The sequence below is a fragment of the Lepidochelys kempii genome, chromosome 4 (genome assembly GCF_965140285.1).
Source record: "Lepidochelys kempii isolate rLepKem1 chromosome 4, rLepKem1.hap1, whole genome shotgun sequence".
NCBI lineage: Eukaryota > Metazoa > Chordata > Testudines > Cheloniidae > Lepidochelys > Lepidochelys kempii.
The window spans coordinates 79,274,903-79,298,302 of record NC_136383.1 but is presented as its reverse complement, the minus strand read 5'-3'; the positions used below and the strand labels follow the sequence as shown (position 1 = coordinate 79,298,302).

Genomic DNA, 23,400 nt, shown 5'->3' with positions numbered 1-23,400 from the left:
AAGATGCACTTAAATGACTGCAGTTACGACATTGACTTCAGTGGGAGGAGCTGTCCCTGCTTTTGTCAGGGCTGAATTTGGTCCCCTTCATATGGAAAGGTGGGTCACTGAAAGATGGGCAGTTTTGTATGCAAGGAGCTACAAATCCATTCCCTAGCTCCTTTCCTACGGTCTCTATCTCTCACAAATAGACAGACTCACGGACACATTTGGCAGATCAGTGTGCTCTGTAAAAATACACAGGGGCAATCAACAGAAATAACTCATGATTTAAAGATTTTTCTTCTTTTAATTATTAAGTGCTGACTATGATGCTTAAAGCAGCTGAAATTGTAAAGGTGCTTGCACATGGATTGGTAATATTTAATACCTATTTTAACATAAGGCAGAAGAGCTTTTTTAAAAAACCTTTCTATTTAGAGAACTTTAAGTGACAAACTACCTAGTAGTCCAGCTCTGTTGCAGTCAGGGAGATGGATCTCCCAAAAGAAAGAGCAACACCTAAGTAACCCCTTAGAAATTTAGGACCCATTTCTACCATTTTTGCTCACATTGTACAGACTCTGCATTACAAAATGGCCCCTTCATGCCACCAGAGTGTTATAAAAGGTCTGTAAAGGATGTTTAAATTGCCCTCACAGAACACCTTCATTGTAGGTGATGACATAGAGTTGGCATAATGGCTTTGTGCTGCCCCCTCTCAGCCCCCAACATAGGGGGGCATGTCAGGGGTAGGTCGAAGGAGGCAGAGGTGATTGGCGGCATGGTCAGAAAGCACTGAACTCTGGCTGTTCTAGGTCAACATAATAGTCTATAGATAAGGCTATGTTTTAGTCATGGGTATTTTTAGTAAAAGTCATGGACAGGTCACAGGCAGTAAACAAAAATTCATGGCCCGTGACCTGTCCATGACTTGTACTATATACTCCTAACTTAATCTTGGGTGCTCTGGGGCAGGGGCAACCCTGGAGTGCAGTGGGTGCTCGGGGGGGGACCCCTGCTGGTGTGGGGGGAGGAGTGGGGGCTGGCGGGACTGGCAGGCTCCCTAGCTGGCTCCACGTGGCTCCCTGAAAGCGGCCACATGTCCCTCGGATCCTAGGTGGAGGCGTGGCCGGGGGGCTCCGGACGCTGCCCCAGCCCCGAGCACCAGCTCCACAGCTCCCATTGGCTGGAAACTTGTTCATACTGCTCTATATATTATACACTGAAATTTAAGTACAATATCTATATTCCAACTGATTTATTTTATAATTCTATGGTATAAATGAGAACATAAGCAATTTTTCAGTAATAGTGTGCTGTGACACTTTTTTATGTCTGATTTTGTAAGCAAGTACTTTTTAAGTCAGGTGAAACTTGGGGGTACGCAAGACAAATCAGGTTTCAGAGTAGCAGCCATGTTAGTCTGTATTCACAAAAAGAAAAGGAGGACTTGTGCCACTAGTACTCCTTTTCTTCTTAGGCCAAATCAGACTCTTTAAAGGGGTACACTTGTCTGGAAAGGTTGAGAACCACTGCTATAGCGGGTCATTACAAAATGGCACAATTTAGAGCATCCCTTGGCACACTCTATAGGTATGTTTACATGGCAATTAGATACCTGCAGCTGGCCCATGCCAGACACAGGGTCTCAGAGCCTGGGCTCCAGCCTGAACTCAAGTGTCTAAACCGCAATTAAAGAGCCAGCTGGCACGGTCCAGCCGCAGATGTCATATTGCAGTGTATGCAGTGTAGTTGTAGCTGTGTTGGTCCCAAGATATAAGAAAGACAAGCTGGGTGAGGTATATCTTTTATTGGACTTAGAGGCATGCACAAGAGGGGCTAAGCAGGGGCACCAGCCCCCCTCCAGTAATCATCAGGGGCACAGAACTTCTCTGGCCCCAGAGCCACAGAGGCGGGGAAGACTGAGCTCCTGCTGGGGCTGGGCAGGGCGGAGGGAGGGAAGATTGAGCTCCTCCGGGGACCCCAAACGGGGGTCAAATTTAAATTCTTGCACACACCCCTGACTGGACCAACCTCTGTTGGTGATAGAAACAAGCTATGGAGCTAAGGGCTTGGCTACACTTACATTTTATAGTGCTCTAACTTGCTGGCTCAGGGGTGTGAAAAATCACCCCCCTGAGCGCAGTAAGTCAGAGCACTTTAAAGCGCTAGTGTAAACCGGCTCCAAGCGCTGGGAGCTAATCTCCTTGTGGTGTTTCCAGTGTAGCCATGCCCTGCAGAGCTCTTCTTCAGGTCTGGGAAAGGAACTCCCAGGATCACAGCAAAACGCAAGGGTGGAACAGACTGTTTAGTGTAAGTAGTTAGCACATATTGTAAGGGACATTCAAGGTAGAGTGGCCCATTAACAGTTCCGCAGTCATAGGACAAAAAGGGGGAGAGGGAGTTAGTGGGTAACAGATTGTTATAATAAGCCTTATAATATAAGACATCCAGTATGTCTGTTCAGTCCATGAGTTTCAGTGTCTAGCAGAGTAATGAATTTAAGCTCCCAGGCTCATCTTTTGAAAGCACTGTGCAGGTTTCCTTTGAGGATAAGGACTGAGAGGTCAGAATGATAGAGAGTGATTGCTTTCTGATAAGTGTTCACCCGCAGCCGGTGATGGAGTGCTTTTGTCTTTCATCACTTTTCTGTGTGAGTTCATTCATTACTTCACCCACCTTGTCTCTCTAACTGCAGTGTAGATATACGCAGTGATACACACACAACCAGAATGAAGGAGGCACGAAGGTAGCTTAAAGCCATCTTTGCCTCCACTTCCTTTCCACCATACAAGGCAGGAAAGGAAGAACACACTGAGTTCTACTTTACTTCACAAATAGCCCCATTAATTTCAGTGGGATTCCACATGAGGTATGGTATATTCAGGGACAGAAACTCACTCTCAGTTAGTGGTACCACTGATCTGTGTCATTGTAAAGAATTTTTTCACATCAGGGAATCTGTGACAGATGTGACAGGGCAAGGCTATAGAAAAGATAGCTATAGATGGCTATAGAAAAGTAGTGGAAGATAGCTATATTAGCTCCAGGCTAAACAAATCCCTGGTACCAGGATAAGTGAAATGGCAGCTGCTTCAGGTCAATTAAGACACCTGGGGCCAATTAAGAACTTTCCAGAAGGCAGGGAGGATGCTAGGTTGATTGGGACACCTGAAGCCAATCGGGGCTGGCTGAAACTAGTTAAAAGCCTCCCAGTTAGTCAGGTGGGTGTGCATGTCAGGAGCTGTGGGAGGAAGTTGTGCTGTTGGAGAGGCTGAGTAGTATACACCATATTAGGCACAAGGAAGGAGGCCCTGAGGTAAGGGTGAAGTGGAGCTTGAGGAAGTAAGGGCTGCTGTGGGGGAAGTAGCCCAGGGAATTGTACATGTCATGTTTCTAAAAGGTCAGCTACCATAGCTGATACTATTAGGGTCCCTGGGCTGGACCCCGGTGTAGAGGGTGGGCCTGGGCCCCCCCCACCCCACAACCTTTGCCCCCTGATTAATCACTGAGACTGGGAGACAACAGAGACTGTGCAAGGAAGGATAACTTCTCCTCACCTCCCTCGCTGGCTTATGATGAAAATGGCTCAGTAGACTGTGACCCTTGTCTCTAGAGAAAGAAGGGTTACATGGAGGATCACAGTGAGCCTCTGAGGCTAGCGAAATCCACCAGGAAACACGGGACCCACAGAGGCAAGGATGGACCATTGTCACACACAGTTCTGGGAAACAGCAACTGATGCACCTCAACTACAGGTAGTTGCTCAGGAAGAGTCCTGATTAGCAGGAGCTTTACCTACTCGGTGAATTGGGATGGGCTGAGAGGAGCCCCAAACTTTAATTAACCCTTTACCCATAGGGTAGAAGAGGCACAGGAACGAAGTGCTGTGGGGGGGGGGGCGGGGGAGAAAGAGAGTGGCAGGCTTACCAGGGCCTTGGCGTTGCCATTGCATCTCTCAGGAGAAGATACCATCAGTTTTTCCCCTCCTTGGATCAGTGAGCTAAGGATTGTATGCAATTGGAAACACAGTGCTGCACAAGTTTGTTAAGGTGCTGAGAAAGAACATTGTGAATAAGTTGCACAAGGTGTTTGATCAGAAGAAGGTCTTCTAGTGGGTTAAAACAATGAGGAGACCTTGTGGCACCTTAGAGACTAACAAATTTATTTGGGCATAAGCTTTCGTGGGCTATAACCCACTTCATCAGATGCATGAAAAATACAGTAGGCAGATATAAATATGCAGCACATGAAAAGATGGGAGTTGCCTTACCAAGTGGGGGACCAATTCAATCACGGTGGATGTGGCCCATTCCCAACAGTTGACAAGAAGGTATGAGTATCAACAGAGGGAAAATTACTTTTTGTAGTGACCAAGCCACTCCCAGTCTTTATTCAGGCCTAATTTGATGGTGTCAAGTTTTCAAATTAATTCCAGTTCTGCAGTTTCTCACTGAAATCTGTTTTTGAAGTTTTGTTGTTGAAGAATGGCCACTTTTAAGTCTGTTATTGAGTGTCCAGGGAGATTGAAGTGCTCTCCTACTGGTTTTTGAATGTTACAATTCTTGATGTCTGATTTGTGTCCATTTATTCTTTTGCGTAGAGATGGTCCAGTTTGGCCAATGTACATGGCAGAGGGGCATTGCTGGCACATGATGACATATATCACAGTGGTAGATGTGCAGGTGAATGAGACCCTGATGGTGTGGCTGATGTGGTTAGGTCCTATTGTGGTCTCCCTTGAATAGATATCTGGACAGAGTTGGCAGCAGGGTTTGTTGCAAGGATTGGTTCCTGGGTTAGTGTTTTTGTTGTCTGGTGTGTAGGTGCTGGTGAGTATTTGCTTCAGGTTGGGGGGCTGCCAAGCAAGGACTGGCCTGTCTTCCAAGGTTGTGGGTTGTGGCTAGAAAAGAGATAGGACAGCGATGATGCCCTGTCACAGAATTTAACTGTAAAAAAACCCCCAAAAGCCTAGTTAGAAAAATGTCAAAAAGAAGAGAGAGTACCTGATTTATGCACAGACAGCACTTCTGAACTGGTTAAATCAAAATCTTCATTTAAATCTAAAATTAGATGTAAAGATCTTAATAATTCATTGTTTCTGGAAGATAAAATTTGCTTTGCTTCAGCAAAGTAAGTGAAGATGTATCACTTATCCCTTTTATACTTCACTCAATTTAGTTGGGAAAAAAATTGCCCTAGATGCATCCATTTAGAGTGAAATTGTCTAGTAAAGTGCAGAAGCCTTTGAGATTAATTTTAGCTAAAGTGTATTGATGCTGTTTGGCTCTATTCCATGTTCCTTACACCAAGAACGACTTCAGTCCTGAAATTTCAAGGTAATGTAAAGGTTTTAAAAGGGATTGATTTCCCCTCTTTTAAACCATTCAAAACACGAGTGTCAAAGTGCCAAGAGACACAAATAACAAGCAAAATCACATTGTTGGTATGAAGTCAACCCATTATTTCTGCTCCCCTCATCCCCTAAAGAAAATGATATAAAAATGCATAAGGATAGATTGATTGATAAAAAGATGGAGCTTATGTACTGCAGCAAAACCAAGAACATGACCAATAAAATGAAGAGAAAAGAGAGGCTAGACTTCAGTTATACTTTTCTATTTCATTGCTACATTGTTGGCTTAAGTGCATGCTGATCTCCTCCCACTCCTCTACGCTACTGTTCAGCCAACGTATTTAATGTACACATTAAATAAAAAATGGCATCACTGCGATATAGCTCGCTTAATACCAATTGTGTGTGACATTAGCTATTATTGGTGTCTTCCTGGCCTGCATTTCTTCAGCAGCTTGATAAAGTGCCACTAATGATGTGTCTTATTTTTGTTATGAGGGGTGGGAGTGTGTCTTAGGTTTTAAGTGAACAGACCAGCCCTTGCATTTGACAGCTCATCAACTACCTTCCACAGGTGTTTCCCTGAACACCATTAGTTGCTGGAGAACTGTAAAGAACTGCAACTCTTTGGGGGCAGGGACCATCTTGTCCTGTGTTTGTACAGTGTTTGGCACAATGGGGTCCTGGCCCAGGACTAGGGCTCTTAGGTGCTACGATGATATAAATAATAATCCAAATATTGGCAAGGAGAGAAACTGGTCAGAGAAGTATTTTTATATGGACGTAAAAACTGGCAATTAAAAAAAATTCCCATCCAGAACATTTTTCTGCAATGCTGCACATTTCAGTATTAATTCAGATACTGAATTAACCCCCTCCTAATATTAAAATAGCAGCCTTCTTAGATTGTTCTGCCCTGAAGCAGTTCTCTGTAATAATTATTAAAATAAAAGAATTATTAAAAAACAAACTCCTAGCCATCAGGAGGCAAAGTAGCTGAATGTTAGTATGAACTGGGAAACATTATCTACCATGATCAAAATCTCCACGCTTTGGAGCACTCATTAAACTTTTCGGGAGAACTTTCCTCCTCTGTATAACCTTACTGAAAACAAAGGAGTTATGCCAGGCAGAATTTGACTTATACTGTTTAAAAGAAATGGCTCCTGCTGTGAATTACCTTGGAAATGCTGAAATCAGTACAAACCACTTCTGCTGTAGGATTGTTTGAGTAATATTTGTTTTCTATAACCTCATTCTAAATGGGTGGTTCTAGGGCAATTTCCTATGTTATCACTAGTTAATTTATTTTACATATGGGTGTCAATGTGTCCCTCTCAAAAAAAAGTGCAAGGCTTTATTTGCCTCTCAGCCACTCTGGCATTTGAAAGAAGTTAAGTTATATGGAGCAAAAAACCTACTTACCTTTTGTGAGTAGTAGTCCCATAGCAGTCAATGAGCCCTGTTTAGGGTTGCCAACCCTCCAGGATTGTCCTGGAGTCTCCCGGCATTAAAGATTAATCTTTAATTAAAGAGTATGTTATGTGATGAAACCTCCAGGAATACATCCAACCAAAATTGGCAATTCTAGCCTTGTTCCTGCTTCCATTTAACACCTCAATTGTACAATCACATATGCAAAAGCTTAATTTTGTGCACAGGATTAGTCCTGCTGAGCTCAGTGGCTGACTTGTGTGAACAGGATTTAGCCCATGTACAATACCTGACATTAATACAGACACTCATTAAAAATCTGATCCTACTCCCATTGAAGTCAATAGCCCCTCTCATCAAGAGTGCAGACCTGAAGCTAAACAACATGAGCCTAGTGTAAACCCTTACTTGCGTGTGTAATCCAGTTGTCTTTCGTGGGATTACATGTGTAAATAAGGGTTGCAGGATCAGGCTTTTGCATCACAAAGGCTAAAACCATTTAAAAAATGCTTAGCATCTAAAACTGTCAGAGACATTTCAGGTTCCTTCTATAAATACTGTTGCCCCATCCTCCAACCCCAGTGTCCTGTTCTGACACCCTTTTGTCAAGAAGTGGCTGAAGCCCAGGGCCTTGCAGGTGCCTCCCAGTGGAGGAGAAATCAATGACACAAATTCTATATTATAAACATAACTTGTTTTAGTTACACATATACACCAACCCTGAAACAAAGGTGGTCAAACATGAGGCAGGGCAATCCCTTCTTTTAGAAATCTCAACCCAACCCAGGGAGCAGCTCTGCATCCAAAATTGATTATATTCAGAGACCTCAGGCCATGTCTACACTACATACTTTGGCCAACGCAAGTCACCCTGGCATACAGCTACTGCCGTAAATATATTGCTCGTGCACATACCCACTTGGCTCCTTGAGTCCGTGCTGTGCTTGTGTTGATGCACAGTGTGGTGCACCATCGGTAGGTATTGCAGTGTGCAACAGACCACTGTTCAGCACCATGTCTTTTAGGACATTTTGGCAATGCATAGTGGGGCAGAACAAGGTGCACAGATGTGACTGGGAGCAAGGGGTCAACTTCCCAGCATACAACTTTCTCCATCCCATAATTTCATCCATATCCCATAATTTTCATGCCTTTTTTAAAAATCCCAGGAAGGCATGTGGTCCTTTTCACCGTTCGCCATCTCTGGTCGATATATGTAACCTGCACAGCTCTGCACTATTGTCATAAGCATTGCAAACACAGGATGCATTCTTCTCCGCCGGTATTTGCAGAGTTTCAAGAACTGAATCAGCTGGGAACAAGATAATTTATTAGAGGACAGATTGCTGTGGGACATAGTCAAAGTCAGTTCAAAGCTGTTGGTGGCATTCATGGAGCAGCTGTAAATGCTGTTTCTGGGCCTGAGCAATGAGCACTGACTGGTGGGATTACATCATAATGGAGGTTGGGGACAATGAGCAGTGTCTGCAGAACATTTGGATCTGCAAAACCACATTCCTGGATCTGTGCACTGAGCTTGTCCCAGCTCTCCAGTGCAGGGACACCAAAATGAGATCTGCTCTGACAGTGGAGAAGCAAATACCAATTGTACTGTAGAAACTTGCAATGCCAGACTGGTATTGGTCAGTGGGAAATCATTTTGGAGTTGGAAAAATCCGTTGTGGGGGGGTCATTGTCACTGAAGTGTGTAGGGACATTAATCATGTCCTGCTATGCAAGACTGTGACTCTTGGGAATGTGCAGGACACAGTGGATGGATTTGCAGCTACAGGGTTCCCGACCCATGGTGAAACAATAGAGAGCACACATCCCTATTTTGGCACCAGACCACCTTGCCCCAGACAATATCAACAGAAAGGGCTAATTTTCTATGGCTATACAAGTGTTGGTGGAACACCAGGAATGCTTCACCATCAATGTTGGCTGGTCTGGGAAGGTGCATGACACTTGGATCTTTAAGAACACAGGACTTTAAGTCCCACAGAAAGTTGGGACTTTTTCCCCCCGACTTGCAGATTACCACTGACGATATTAAAATGCCAACATTGATCCTGGGGGACTCAGCCTACCCTGTGCTTCACTGGCTTTTGAAGATGTTCAACAGACACCTTGACAGCACCAAGGAAAGCATCAATTATCAGCTCAGCAGGTGCAGAATGATGTTGAATGTGCTTTTGGTAGATTGAAGGGAGCATGGTGTTGTTTACTCGCAAGACTGGAGCTCTGTGAGAAAAATATCCCAGTGGTATCCCAGCTCAATATCCCAGCTCAATATGGAGCTCTACGGTTGAGGGAGGCCATGAAAGAGCACTTTAACAGTGAGCCACAGTAATGTGTTGTGGTGGACTGTTCTGTACCTGGCCCTCCAGTTCTGGGGCCTGCTAGGAATTGTGTGGGGCTTGGTGTACATCTATGAATAGAACACTGTCAGTGTACCTACTCACTTTACGATGCTTGCTGTACCTTTATGATTATTATGCTGTGTTTATCACTGATCCTAGGAGTTGTGGCACACTGTACGATAACAACTAAGTGAGTGTTTTCAGTACCTCTAGGCACACTGCAGCATAAGTTGGGAACTAATAAAGATGAATTATTTTCCAAAAAAACTGAATTTTGCTGAGTAAGAAAACCACTGCAAAAAAAAAAAAAATCCGTGCAATTTAAAAGCAAATACATTAAAAATAAAATAAATTAATGGAACAGAACTTAATGAGGGGAAAGACCATTTGTGTCTGTTTTGGCTACACATACAGAAAGCGTGATTCTCACAGGCCAGTGTACGTGAAACTGGTTGTCCTTACTGACCTCCAGTGTGGAGCAGTGGGGCTAGGGATGCAGCCCCTGATGCCATGTGGAATGTTGAGGGGGGGTGGAGGGAGGTGCTATATTGCGGTTGTCCATGAACTACAAAGGGAGGTGAGCCCATGATTGCTGAACTTGTAGGTTCACAAAAGTCTGCAGCATCTGTGGTTGCTGCCAGAGAAGCCCCATTATGTCTTGCAAAAAGAAAAGGAGTACTTGTACTCCTTTTCTTTTTGCGAATACAGACTAACACGGCTGTTACTCTGAAACCTGTCATTATGTCTTGGTGCATCTCCCTCTTCTTTTCCTGCTGAGACTTCTGGCCTTTCCTTTGCCATGCCGCCTACAATATTCACCCTCCAGGCCCTCTGCTCACTGTCTGATGCTGCACTGGCTCACAGAATCTCATTGAACAGGTCATCCCAAGTCCTCTTCTTTCTCCTCCTTGTCTTGTTCAGGAGTTCCATAGGTGCGGAGGAGGGACCCGTAAAGGCCATAATGACAGCAGCTGCAGATAAAACACACAGAGCTACCATTGTCAGGATAATCACAACAGAAAGTGAGAGTTACTCCCTTGCCTTGCCCCCCTATAGTGTTAATCAAGACATGCTTATTGACACTTCTGCTTTGGATTGCTCATGCATGGCACCAGTCACCGCACCAGCCAGGATGAGTTTGGCCCCCCCAGCAGTGATGGAAATGAGGAGGAGAAAGAAAGGGACTTGGGATGACATGTTCAGCAAGATCCTGCAAGCCAGTGCTGCATCAGTCTGTGAGCAGAGGGCCTGGAGGGTGAGTATGGCAGGCTGTATGGAGAAGGAAAGAGCAGACAGGTGACAGGCCCAGTAGACTCAGCAGGAAAAGGAGAGCACCAGGACATAACGGGGCTTCTCTGGCAGCAAACAGATGCTGCGGACTCTTGTGGACCTACCGGCAAAAAGAGCACAGCTGGTGTCCTGAAGCTGCCCAGACCTGTATGCTGCTAGCGTATTTATTGCAATGGTGCCTGCTGAAGTTACCACCGACTGGCGTGGGAAAGTGTCCTACTGTGAAGGAAGAAATAAGGCCACCATCCCTAGAAATCTTTGGCTCCCTCTTCTAGACAAAGTAAATTAATGAAAAGTCGATGGTTGTGCCTGGCTAAGCTGGGGTGCCATCAGTACCTCATTGTAACGGGAAAAACATTTACACACTTACCCCAGGTTCCTTCCCCTGCATCAGGCTCGCCCAGGCTCAACTGCTGGGACTGACTGGACTGCATCGGCTTATGTTGACCTAACTTTGTGTTGTTGAGCCAGGCCTCAGGCAGACACCAAACTCTCCCACTGCTCTTACGGTGTTCTCTCCAAGGACCTCAAGCTCTACACAGACCCTTGCATAACAAAACCTAACAGCACAGCGTGTCTTCTCAATTCTGAATATTTGCTGGCACACTAAGAAAAAGGACTTAAAAGACTAAGGGCAGGTCTACATTTAAAATGCTGTGTCAGCGCAATTTCACCAGTGCAGCTGTGCTGCTGTACTGCTTAAGTGAAGATGCTCCTTCACCAATGGGAGAAGTTCTTCCCTTGGGATAGTTAAGCCACCTCCCTGAGAGGCAGTAGCTGTGTTGACGGGAGAAGCTGGAGATTGCCTCAGTAAAACCACCTTGCTCAAGGGTGTGGATTTTTCACACCTCTGAGCAATGTAGTTATACCAATATAAGTCTGTAGTGTAGACCTGGCCTATGTGTATCAGTGTCACCTGGTGACACCTGCCATAAATAATACTATGATGCTATGATAATCATTTCAGGGGATCACTAATATTAATTAACTGCATAATCTGTTCTTTTCACTGAATGAAAGAGTTACAGATGAAGGTGATTTCCATATAGATTTGTGGAAATAACATCTGTTTGTGGAAAATGTCTGGAGGTAGGGCCTTGTGCTCTACGAACTCCAGTAACACAGCAACCAACGCCGCAAACTGGCAGACATGATATAAATCCAGAGGCCCTGGGCCAGAGCAAGTGGGGGCCCGTCCCCGCCCCTTCTGCCTGTAGTCTCCCTGCCAGGGAAACGGGGTCAGGTCGTGCGAGTTGCCCTGCCATGCCACTCTGCCCAGCACTCCTGCTGGGGAGCAGGATCGGGGAGGGGTGGCTTCTCCCGCTCCCCAGCAGGAGCCCTGGGTGGGCGGAGTGGGGCCGCTAATCCGCCACTGTATAAATCATACACCAGTGCAGTAGAGAGTGAGAAAGGGAACCTGGAGACTAGAGAAAAGGTGAAGATTAGCTCAAAAGGGTTGCCAGGACAGTGAGTAGGGGAATCAATCCAGACCTGAAGAACAAAGGAGGACATGAGGGAGGGCAAATGGGAGCCAGCAAGATCAGACGTATTATCTATATGGAAGTTGCAACTATGAGGAGAGTGTAGAGTAGGATTAGGAGGAGAGGAGGAAGGAGAACCAGACATTGAAGTCCAGCAGGAAAGAGGATGCTAAGCATGGGGGGAATGTAAATAACAATATCCATTTCAAAGGAGTAGAAAGTGACTCCACCAAGGAAGAAGAGGATGGAAACAGCAGGAACAGGCTCAAGTGACGCTCTGTGTCCTCTAGAGTGGGAGGCATGAGAAACAAAAAGACCACCAAAGGTGAGTGCAGTTACTGAGGCAGAATGGGGGGGAGAGCCAGGATTCTGTAAGCTAGAATTTGAAAGTTGGACTCTCTACTTCTTTTGGCCCCATTTCAGGTAATGTACTTATCCACATGCCTAACTTTAATCATATGGTTGGTTTCTCTGACTCTGATGGGACTGATCATGTGCTTAAAGTTAGGCATGTACTTAATAAATACCTTGCTTCCATTTAGGGGTAACTTCACTACAGTCCATGAGGCCAGGTCTACACTACAGACTTATATCGGTACAACTACATGGCTCAGAGGTGTGAAAAATCTCCACCCCTGAGTGACATAGTTTACCGACCTAACCCCCAGTGTAGACAGTGAGCTTCTCCCACTGACGCAGCTACCAGCTCTCGGGGAGGCGGATTAACTACGCCGATGAGAGAAGCTCTCCTGTCAGCACAGTAGCATCTTCACTAAGGGCTTGGCTACACTTACATTTTATAGTGCTCTAACTTGCTGGCTCAGGGGGGTGAAAAATCACCCCCCTGAGCGCAGCAAGTCTGAGCACTTTAAAGCACTAGTGTAAAAATGCTGCGCTCCCAGCATTCGGAGCTAATCCCCTCGTGGAGGTGGATTACCAGGAGCGCTGGGAGAGCTGTCTCCCAGCGCTCATGCGCGATCACACTCGCACTTCAAAGTGCTGCCGTCGGAGTGCTCCTGCGTCAGTGCTTTGAAGTTTTCAGTGTAGCCACGCCCTAAAACACTACAGCAGCTCAGCTGCGCTGTATCTGACGACAAGCCCCACATACCTACGTGGGGAACATTAGAGAGACAAGGTGGGTGAGGTAATATCTTTTATTGGACCAACTTCTGCTGGTGAGAGAGACAAACTTTCAAGTTTACACAGATTCTTCTTCAGGTCTGGGAAATGTATTCAGAGTGTCATAGCTAAATAAAAGGTGGAACAGATTGTTTAGTATAAGTAGTTAACATATATTTCAAGGGACCATTCAAGATGAAGTGGCCCATTAACACCCCTCCAGCCATGGGGGAGCAAGGCTGAGAAGGTAGTTTAGTGGGTTACAGATTGTTGTCATAACCCGTAAATCCAGTGTCTCTATTCAGTCCATGATTTTTAGTATCTAGCAAAGTTATGAATTTAAACTCTCAGGCTTGTCTATTGAAGGTGTTGTGCAGGTTTCTGCACTGTTACGACAATTAATAGCCCCACAACACACCTTTCAAAATCCATGGGTCCTACACATGCATGTCAGAACATGTGGAGTACCGCATCCAGAGCCCCAGCAATTATGTGGGTGAAACCAGGCAATCACTACATTCTCGAATGAACTCTCACAGAAAAATGATAAAAGTCACCACATCACCTGTGGGTGAAAACTTTTCAGAAAGCGATCACTCTATATCTGACCCCTCAGTCCTCATCCTGAAAGGAAACCTGCACAATATCTTCAGAAGATGAGCCTGGAGTTTTAAATTAATAACTTTGCTACATACCAAAAAGCATGGCCTGAGTAGAGACACTGGGTTTATGGCTTATTACAACGATCTGTAATGCACTAAACTGCCCTCTCCCCCAAACTTCCCACCCTGAATGACTGGAGAGGTGTTAATGGACCACTTAACCTTGAATGTCCCCTTGAAATATATATTAACTACTTACGCTAAACAGTCTGTTCCACCTTGTATTTAGATGTGACACTCCATTTCACAGATCAGAAGAAGAGCTTAAAAGTTTCTCTCTCTCATCAACAGAAGTTGGTCCAGCAAAAGATATGTCTTCTGCAGTTTCCACAGTATGCATCCGATGAAGTGAGCTGTAGCTCACGAAAGCTCATGCTCAAATAAATTGGTTAGTCTCTAAGGTGCCACAAGTACTCCTTTTCTTTTTGCAAAGACAGACTAACACGGCTGTTACTCTGAAACCTGTCAAAAGATATTACTTCACTCATGTTCTGTCTCTAATACCCTGGGACCAACATGGCTACAACACCAAATATTTAATAATGGGCTCTTCAATCTAGCAGAGAAAGGTATAACATGATCCAATGGCTGGAAATTGAAACTAGACAAATTCAGACTGGAAATAAGGTATAAATTTTTAACCAGTAGAACAATTTACCAAGGGATGTGGTAGATTCTCCATCACTGACATTTTTAAAAAGTCACTGTTTTTCTAAAAGATCTGGTCTAGGAATTATTTTGGAGAAATTCTATGGCCTGTTATACAGGACGTCAGACTAAGTGATCATAATGGTCCCTTCTGGCCTTGGAACCTGTGAAATCTATGAATTGGGGATTAAGCTACTTAGTTATTTTTTTCACAAACATTAGACGCTCCTCAGGCTCTGTGCTTCCTGCTATCACTATTAAAGTTTCTTCAGAAACAGGATGTGGATATCTTAAATCTGTAAGATATTATCAGTAATATCAATGGCTGAAGAAGTCTTAAGGTGATGAAATAAGTGATGAAAGGAACACTGAATATCTTGCAGCTTTTGACCTTAGGGGCTTGGGGTGCAGGGAAGGAGATGAGAATTGAAGAACTGGACAAATACAGTTTGTTTTTCCCTAGGGAGAAGGATAATTTACAGAGATCCTTCTTTTTATTTTATGAATTGTATTTATAGACTATCAGCAAAGAATATTTTGTTGCCGCGCTCAATCATTGCTCATTTAGTTCTTGGCCTGTCAGCTCAAACTGTCCAAAATGGATGTCAAGTGTGATGGTAGTTTTCATTATGTGGACACGAGAAACTGGACTGAATCATTTTGCACAGCTCACCAAGCAGGCTTCAGATGGTGATACCTTTCAGTCATTATTGACATGGATTGGATTTGAAACAGCGTGCTAAAAGTGAAGGGTTCTGTATACTCTGGAATTACCAAATTCTGTGCCATCCTGTCTTTTTTTTTTTTTATTTCCATTTCTGTACTGCTGCAAAGAGAGAACACAACCCTGGATGATGCATAGACATCCAGTAGCCAATTTCTGACTCTCTCTAACAGCAGCAAAAATGGGAGACATGATGACACTGTCCTTGCTGGGAGATTTGGGAAGAGGTAACTTTCTTGACTCTTGCAGTCATCCACCTTCTCTCCATGTCCACTGGTTGGGCCTTAGTTAAGCAGTTTTGCATTCTCAATACAGTCTATAAATTGAGATGTTTCTCTGTTTGTGGCCAACTGGAGAACAGGACACCTAATGGGAAAAGGAGACAATGGTCTGGAAGATATTTGGAGGAACAGAGATAGTCCCTCTCATTTTTTAAAAAGGGAGTCTCACACATAGATAGAAGAGATGGTGGACTAATGTTCCCTAATTGACAACCCTACAAATAAGATATGGAAAGATGAATAAATATACTAAAACAGTTTGACTTCTGTTTTCACTGGATGGGCCAAATGATTTTTTTAAAATATCAATGGTCATTGACATTGTTGACTCTTTGTAAAAATGTAGGATTTCCTTACAGGTATATTTTTAAATACAACAATATTATAATATTTTAAATGTCAGCAAATCGTGTGAAAAAGAAACAAAAATCTTTTAAAGATAGATCATTCTGTAAAATAACTGGAAATTATAAGAGTCACCAAATATTGCATAAGCTCACCCTTGTCACTGTTCTCCTTTTCCAGAATGAGTTGTTTGAACCAGTGTGCTGGGAATTTTCATGTCATGGATGAGCTGCAGTCATTCACATTTTGTCTTTCTTATTGTTATTTTAAAATTTAAAATACAGTGCTTTAAACAAAAAAATGAATGTGATTTACAAATTCAAACCACACCTGGCAATCTTACTTGAGGCCCAATCATGCAAAGATGCATGCACATTGAGGGATTACTATTACATGTGCAAAATTAAGTAAGAGCGTAAGGATTATTTGTCTTCCCTCTCGCCCTTTGGATTGGGGCCTATATTTTCAAGAAATAAATATCATCCTAACTACTACGTGTATCTTCAGTGCTATTTTACCGTCATGTTTGAAAATATATCTAAGGTATTTATTATTAGGGCTCTCATTTCTGTAGTATCTAAGCCAAAGCACATCACACTCTATAAAGTATTGAAACTCACAACAACCCTCGAAGGCAGGGAAGTACTATCATTCCCATTTTACAGATGGGGAGCTGAGGCACAGAGAGACTCGGGCCTTGTCGACACTGGCAAGTTTCTGTGCAGTAAAGCAGCTTTCTGTGGTATAACTCCTGAGGTGCACACACTGCCAAGCCACTTAGTGTGCAGAAACTGCACAGTTGCAGTGCTGTAAAAAACCAACCCGACGAGAGGCGTGCAGCACTCTGTGCCAGTGTAGAAACCCGGGTCGATTACAGCGCTGCGATTGGTCTCTGGGAGGCGTCCCACAATGCCTGTTATCACCTCTCTGGTCATCGGTTTGAACTCTACTGCCCTGCCCTGAGGTGACCAACCATCATCCCCACCCCTTAAATTCCTTGGGAATTTTGAAAGTCCTCTTCCTGTTTGCTCGGTGACACGTGCAGTGGTCTCAAGCGCATCTTTCCAGGTGGCCATGCCCGCTCCACACACCAGGCGATCCCCTGCTTGGAGCAATGCCGAACTGCTGGACCTCATCAGCATTTTGGGAGTGGAGGCTGTGCAGTCCCAGCTGCACTCCAGCCGTAGGAATTATGATACCCATGGGCAGATTTCACGATGCATGATAGGGCCCACGACCGGGACACACTGCAGTGCAGGGTCAAAATGAAGGAGCTGCAGAACGCCTACCACAAGGCGTGGGAGGCAAACTGCTGCTCTGGTGCTGCGCCCATGAGCTGCTGGTTCTACAAAGAGCTGGATGTGATACTCGGTGGTGACCCCACCACCACTGTGAAGGTCACTGTGGATACTTTGGTGGCTTGCGTGCCCGTTGAAAGTGGACTGAGCCAGGAGGAGGAAATCTTGGACAAAGATGTGGAGGAGGAGGGAGGCCCAGAGGCAGAGCATGACTCGGAGGTCGGAGCTGCACGCAGCCCGGAGCTTTTCTCTACCCTGGAGGAGGCTAGCCAGTCACAGCTGTCGGATGTTGGCGAAGCGCAAACAGGAGAGGAGGCCCCTGGTAAGTGGCTTTGATTTTGGGAATTGCTGAAGCGAGTTCTTGGAGGCAGGAGGGTTGCAGAAAACAGGCTTGTGTCTGTATGATGCATGTACCACCACATGCCTAGTCTGAGCGGTGCAACAGGGTGTTGATTGACTCCCTCGCTTCATGGGAATCTGCCTCAGAGAACTCCAGGAAACTCTCATGGAGATACTGGACAATCCGCTTCTGCAGGTTCTTTGGCAGAGCTGCTTTGTTTCTTGCCCCATTAACGGTAACTTTCCCATGCCTCTCTGCCGCTACTGGGGAGGGACCATTGCTGCACACAGGGGAGTTGCATAATGTCCAGAGCGGAAGGCGCAGTCTTGAAGAAAACCCTCCCTTGATTCCCTGCTCACTGTCAACAGCGAGGTATCTTCCATAATGAAGACAGCCTTTGGAAAATGTGGGGACAGTAATTATTATAAGCCCCCTCACTCCCCCGCAGTGCTGGTTCTCCCCAAGAGCCACGTACCCAGTGTACAGTACGGTCCTGGAACACTTCCCCTGCCCCTGCAGTTACTCAACATTTTGAGGGTCTTGTGACTCATGAGTGCTTGCCTGGGGTCAGCCAGTTACTGATAGGTATGGGAATAGCGCCTGTGTTTTAAATCAGTGGTCTCTGTGTTGCAAACAATAGTGCTTCTGTAAAATGTTGCATTTTGGCTTCACAGATAGGACCTTGGGAGCCCAACCTCCGCCTTTGTTATCGCCGGCTGAACGGCTGCGCAGAATGAGAAAGCATCCACAAAGAACTAAAGAGGATTTTCTGCGTGAGGTCAGGATATACTCTGCAGCCGAAAAACAAGAATTGAAGGAGTGGCGAGACAGCAAGAAGAGGGACCGAAAGAAGAACGCGGCGCACCAGAACAAAGCCAGGGAGAAGCTTTTAAACATTATGGAGCGCCAAGCAGATATGATCCAGGTGCTAGTGGCACTGCAAACCGAGCAGCTCTGCACCCGCCCTCCCCTGCAGCCACTGTCACAAAACTCTTTCCCATGCGTCCCCCAGACACTTCCAACACACTCTTATCAACCTCCTGGCTCCAGTCTGTACCCGCTGCATGCCAAGCCTGCCCCGTCTAGCCCTGCGGACTCCCAGTACCCTCAACACCCATTCCTCTGCAGTTTAGCCCTGCTGAAGTACAGTACCCGCTGCACTGTACTCCAAAGGAGAAGGTTGGATATGATACCTGGACATACACAAATCTTTAACCATCCCAGGACCCCACCTCCTCCTGGGATCCTCCCTTCCCCCATCTCCCTCAGTGCTGATGTGTTTTTTTGTCTCTCTCCTCTGGTTGTTGTTTTTTAATAATAAAATAATAATAATTTAATAAAAGAATTGTTTTGGTTTGAAAGCCATCGTTATTCCATTAATTGAAAGCAAACAAAGCCCTGCAAAGCAACAGGCGATTTTCTTATATCTTCATAGTGCATTGTCTGCACCAACCACAATCACCTTTTAGCATTACAAGCACTGCACTCCTGAGAATAGCAACAAATATTAGTGGTTTTCAGCTTCAAATTGCTGCCTCAAGGCATCCCTGATCCTTATGGCCCCATGCTGTGCCCCTCTGATAGCCCTGGTCTCTGGCTGTTCAAATTCAACCTCCAGGCGCTGAGCCTTTGTGGTCCAGCCCTGAGTGAGGCTTTCACCTTTCCCTTCACAAATATTATGGAGCATACAGCACATGGCGATAAACATAGGAATATTGTCAATGGCCAGGTCCAGCCTCCCATATAGGCCTTTAAACAACCAAAAGCACACTCAACAGCCATGCTGCACTTCCTCAGCCTGTTGTTGAACTGCTCCTTGCTGCTGTCAAGGTATGTCTTCATAAGCCATGGCATTAAGGGGTAGGTGCGGTCTCCCAGGATAATAGCTCACCTTACCTGATCACTCTTGTTATAGTTTGTATGGTAACACCCACTGTTTCATGTTCTCTGTGTATATAAATCTCCCCACTGTATTTTCCATGGCATGCATCCGATGAAGTGAGCTGTAGCTCATAAAAGCTTATGCTCAAATAAATTTGTTAGTCTCTAAGGTGCCACAAGTCCTCCTTTTCTTTTAATGGGCATTTTGACTTCTACAGTGATCTTCTGGTCCAAGAAGAAAGTCCCTGCTTGCAGCTTCCTGAACAGGCCAGGAAAGGTGCATCGGACCAGCCTGTGTTAATGCCCATGACATTACCACAGTGATCCACAAGCGCCTGGAGAACCATTGAGAAATACCCTTCTGATTAATGTACTTGGTGGCTAGGTGGTCTGGTGCCAGAATTTGAATATTACTGCCATCTAGTGCTCCTCCGCAGTTAGGGAAGCCCATTTGTGCAAAGCCAGCCACAATGTCATGCACATTGCCCAGAGTCACGGTCTTCTGGAGCAGGATACGATTAATGGCCCTGCACACTTCCGTCAACATGAGTCCATCCGACGGTCGATTTTCCCACTCCGAACTGGTTAGCGACTGATTGGTAGCAGTCTGGAGTAGCCAGCTTCTACAGTGCAATTGCCATTCACTTCTCCAACGACAAGGCAGCTCTCATCCTTGTGTCCTTGCGCCACAGGGCTGGGCGAGCTCATCCCAGTCCCATGAATGTACCTTTCCTCATCCGAAAGTTCTGCAGCCACTGCTCGTCATCCCAGATGTGCATGACGATGTGATCCCACCACTCAGTGCTTGTTTCCCGAGCCCCAGAACGGTGGTCCACAATGGTCAGCACCTCTGTGAATGCCACAAGCAATCTCCTGTCACAGCTACTACGCGGGGCGAGATCCATGTCGCACTCCTCTTGCCTTTGTAGTTTAAGGAATAACTCCACTGCCACTCATGACGTGATAGGGTATGTCTTCACGAGCAATGAGAGCTCTCCCAGCACTGTAAAGAAACCACCCCCACGAGTGGAGCGTACGTTGACAGAAGGAGACGTTTTACTGGTATGGGAACACCACCTCCCCAAATGCCATTAACCATTAGAAGAGGGCTTCTGTCAGCATGAAGTGCATCTATCCTAGTGGTTTAGTCTGCATAGCTGTGTCACTAGAGTGTGTAATTTTTCCGCCGCATCCCTGATCAATGTAGCTATGGGCTAGTATAAATTTTAATAGACCAGGCCTCTGTGACTTGCCCAAGGTCACACAGGAAGCCTGTGGTGAAGCTGGGAAATGGTCCTGAGTCCTAGGATAATGCTCTAGCTACTAGACCATGTTTTTTCTGACACAACATACTGCAAAGATCTGAATAATCCTAGGGCCTATTCCTGCAAACTTTTACTCATACTCCATTTGAGCAAAGACATGTGGGATTGGGACCCCAGAGGAGAAATATTTATTATTTCAGTGACAACTGGAGCTTTGAATAAAGACTAAAGGAAGGCTTGAAAATTAAATTTAAGATTTTCAGATGCAATGGTCAAAGTGCACATAAGATAGATCTTTCTGTGGAGAAATTGAGTATGTGCTGGCCATGAATACACTGGCCAACTGCTGCATTTGCACATACTCAATGTAGTGGTAGCACAGACCTGCATTGTGCTTATTAAGCATACTGAATTTGTGGACCTATTTTCGCTTCAACCAACCATATTCACTTGGCTTTTAATTTTGTCCCATTTCTTATGTACTTAAGACACTAGGTTTATTTTCCAGACCATTTTATGTTCCAGCTTGTGCATGTCCAATTTCAGCACATACTTTTCTTTCCCTTTAAATCTATATTTCCATAGAGATCTGGAGACTGGAACATTTCCCCCCCAAATCCTACTCCACCCTAGAAGAGAACAATCTCCCAGTCACTTATTTGTGGATTATTTGGAGGAGGGGAAAATGCGGTCTTGTGTCTTTAGTTTTCTGTGCCCTGGAACTGAAAGCTCTTTCTGTGTCTCTCTCTGCCTTTAACACACTAACATGCTGCTGCTCGCTGCCGCTGCTGGAGGGAAGTGAAAATGAAATCGACTTTTCCGAGAAATGATGAAAGCGGCTGTGTCTGCCAATGAAAGGCTGCGGTAAACTTCCGCACCTCTCCCATCTCAGCTTCCCCCCTCCCTCCGCACAAACAGGCCGGGGAGAGGTGGGGGGAATTTCCAAGCTTCAGCTCCTCGCAGTTTCCTCTCCTTGTTTTGCTTTCGATCTGGACTCTTCTCAGCCAAAGCAGAGGGAGTAACTTTTAGTTTTGCTCCTGCGATTATTCAGCTGAGTGTTTTCATTTCCATTTTGCATCCCCTGGCAACAGCGTTAACCTTGAGGAATTATATAAATACCGCGAATAAACAAGGTAATTTTTTAACTACTACTGTCTCTGTATGTGGATTTACACAGATGTTTGGCAAACAGGAAGTGCCTGTTCTCAAATAATTAATATTGATTTAAAAATAAAAGGTCAGCGGTGTTATGGATCATATGATTTTAGGTGAAGCTGCTGCTAGGGAAAGGAAGGTTAATTTCACTTTTGCATTTGAGAAGGCGATCGACTGGAAGGAAGGAGATGTGTTTGTCTCGGACCGCGTCGAGACCGACCGTGTGTCCAGATCAGCAGGGTTTAGGCTTTGAATTTATTTTGAGTCTAATGCGGGGAGACGATCAACAACGGAAACAAAGGAGGGAAGCATTTAATTCTCCCGCTGTGACGGATGGGGAAGCGAGAGAGAGAGCTGGACTGGGAAAAGAAAAAGGCAAGAGGAGAAAAAGACGCCAAACGACACAGAGGGACATAAAAGCAGCAACTTCCACCCCCGCGGCGCCAGCCTGACCTCCCGTCACTGCGGCACACGGAGGGTGAATGGAGTGGCGGAGCTGAGCCGGGGTGGGGGCTGCAGGTGATCCGCACCCCGGCCGCGGGGGGTCCCGCTCGGTTCGGGGCCGATGCTGGTGGCAGGGGAGCCGGGCTGAGACGTGGACCGAGCGGGAGCAAGTGCTGCTCAGCAGCCGCGGGGGAGGGAGCGGCAGTCACAGCGAGGGCGCAGGGCAGCGGCTGCCCCCCGGGCGGTGCGCCGCGGGCGGGGCAGGGGAGGCCGCGTAACCCCTTCCCCGCCCGGCCCAGGGAGCGAGCGGCGGGCCGGGCTCGGGTTGGGAGCGGGCGCGGATCCCCGGATGTGCGGGGCTCGGCCGCGGCACTTGTTGCGGCCCCGGGGCCTTGGAGGGGGCTGGGGGCGACGCGAGTCCCGCGGGGCCGCTGCTCCCTGCGGAGGCCTGGCGGCTGCTGCAGGCCCGGGCTGGGGGCGCAAGGGCAGGGCGCAGGCGGGGGCTGCCGGGTGGGGGCCAGGGGCTCGGGTGGGGGTGGGGCTGGAGGGTGTCACTCACTCCCCCACCCCCCCGGTGTTGTTATACAAGCCCCAGCACTTCCTCCTTTCCCGTCCTCCCCTCCCCCGCGCCGGGCGGTGAGGGAGGCGCCTCTCGTGCCCCATGGCGGGGCCGAGCCCGGGGGCCTGCCGCGCGCCACTGGCCGCCGCCGGCGTTCGGGCTCTGGCGGGCGGCGCGCGGGCCGGCGGCGCTCCCGGGGCAGGGGTCGCAGCGGCCGCCTGGGTCTTTTCCCCCTTCCGCGCCGGGCGGCCAGGCCCTGGCTCTGCTGCGGAGATGCTGACCCTGGCTGTCCCCGTCCCGCCAGCCGGGGAGAGGGACAGAGCGTGGGCACTGCTAGCCGTGTGGATCGGGCCCAGCCCCCTTCCTGACTCGCTGCAGGCCGCGCGCTGCAGCCCTGGCCTGGGGGCTGCCGCTTGTATTCCAGCGGGCACGTGATGAGGGTCAGGGCTTACTTCCTCCGCCTGGCGCTGCCCAAAAACAGAGGGGGAGAGTCCCCTCCCGTCCCTGTTAGAAACGCACCTACGTGCACTGGGCCTAGAGCACAGTTTGGCCCTGTCTGTGCTAGCCGCCAAACAACCTTTCCCCTTGAAAAGCCCGGGCTGTACTAGGGAAAATGATCCACATATTTGCTGGCTCAGTTCCCCTGCTGTTAGCAGTGTTGGGAGACCTCTTGTGACTGTTGGTCTATAACTTGGGCCAGTAACAGCCCTGCTTGGAGTATCTAAACTGCCATTTCCTACCCAAGCATGGTTGTCAGTAGACCTGCATTGAGC

The 23,400-nt window shown here is 46.7% G+C and overlaps 2 protein-coding genes across 6 annotated transcripts in view; both read left to right on the top strand.

Moving 5' to 3' along the window:
• The first annotated feature begins 1,934 nt into the window (after positions 1–1,934).
• On the top strand, positions 1,935–18,820 carry LOC140910561 (uncharacterized). The gene is made up of 3 exons (XM_073341788.2): positions 1,935–3,740; positions 15,866–17,305; positions 17,998–18,820. Exons 2-3 carry the CDS (start codon positions 16,903–16,905, stop codon positions 18,636–18,638), a joined length of 1,044 nt encoding a protein of 347 aa, XP_073197889.1. The 5' UTR covers positions 1,935–3,740; positions 15,866–16,902; the 3' UTR covers positions 18,639–18,820.
• Positions 18,821–21,296: 2,476 nt separating this feature from the next.
• Positions 21,297–23,400, top strand: part of IRF2 (interferon regulatory factor 2) — a 65,117-nt gene continuing 63,013 nt past the window's right edge. The window contains exon 1 of one of the 5 annotated variants that reach the window (XM_073341787.2): positions 21,297–21,602. The gene's annotated coding sequence lies outside the window, so the exon portion shown is untranslated. The other 4 variants (XM_073341779.1, XM_073341780.1, XM_073341782.1 and 1 more) reach the window with 4 other exon arrangements.

Bases quoted from the DNA above. Each gene is read 5' to 3' on its own strand.
- LOC140910561 (XM_073341788.2), top strand. From the start codon at position 16,903: ATGCATGATAGGGCCCACGACCGGGACACACTGCAGTGCAGGGTCAAA. The intron at 17,306-17,997 runs GTAAGTGGCTTT...TTGGCTTCACAG, and splicing joins AACAGGAGAGGAGGCCCCTG to ATAGGACCTTGGGAGCCCAA.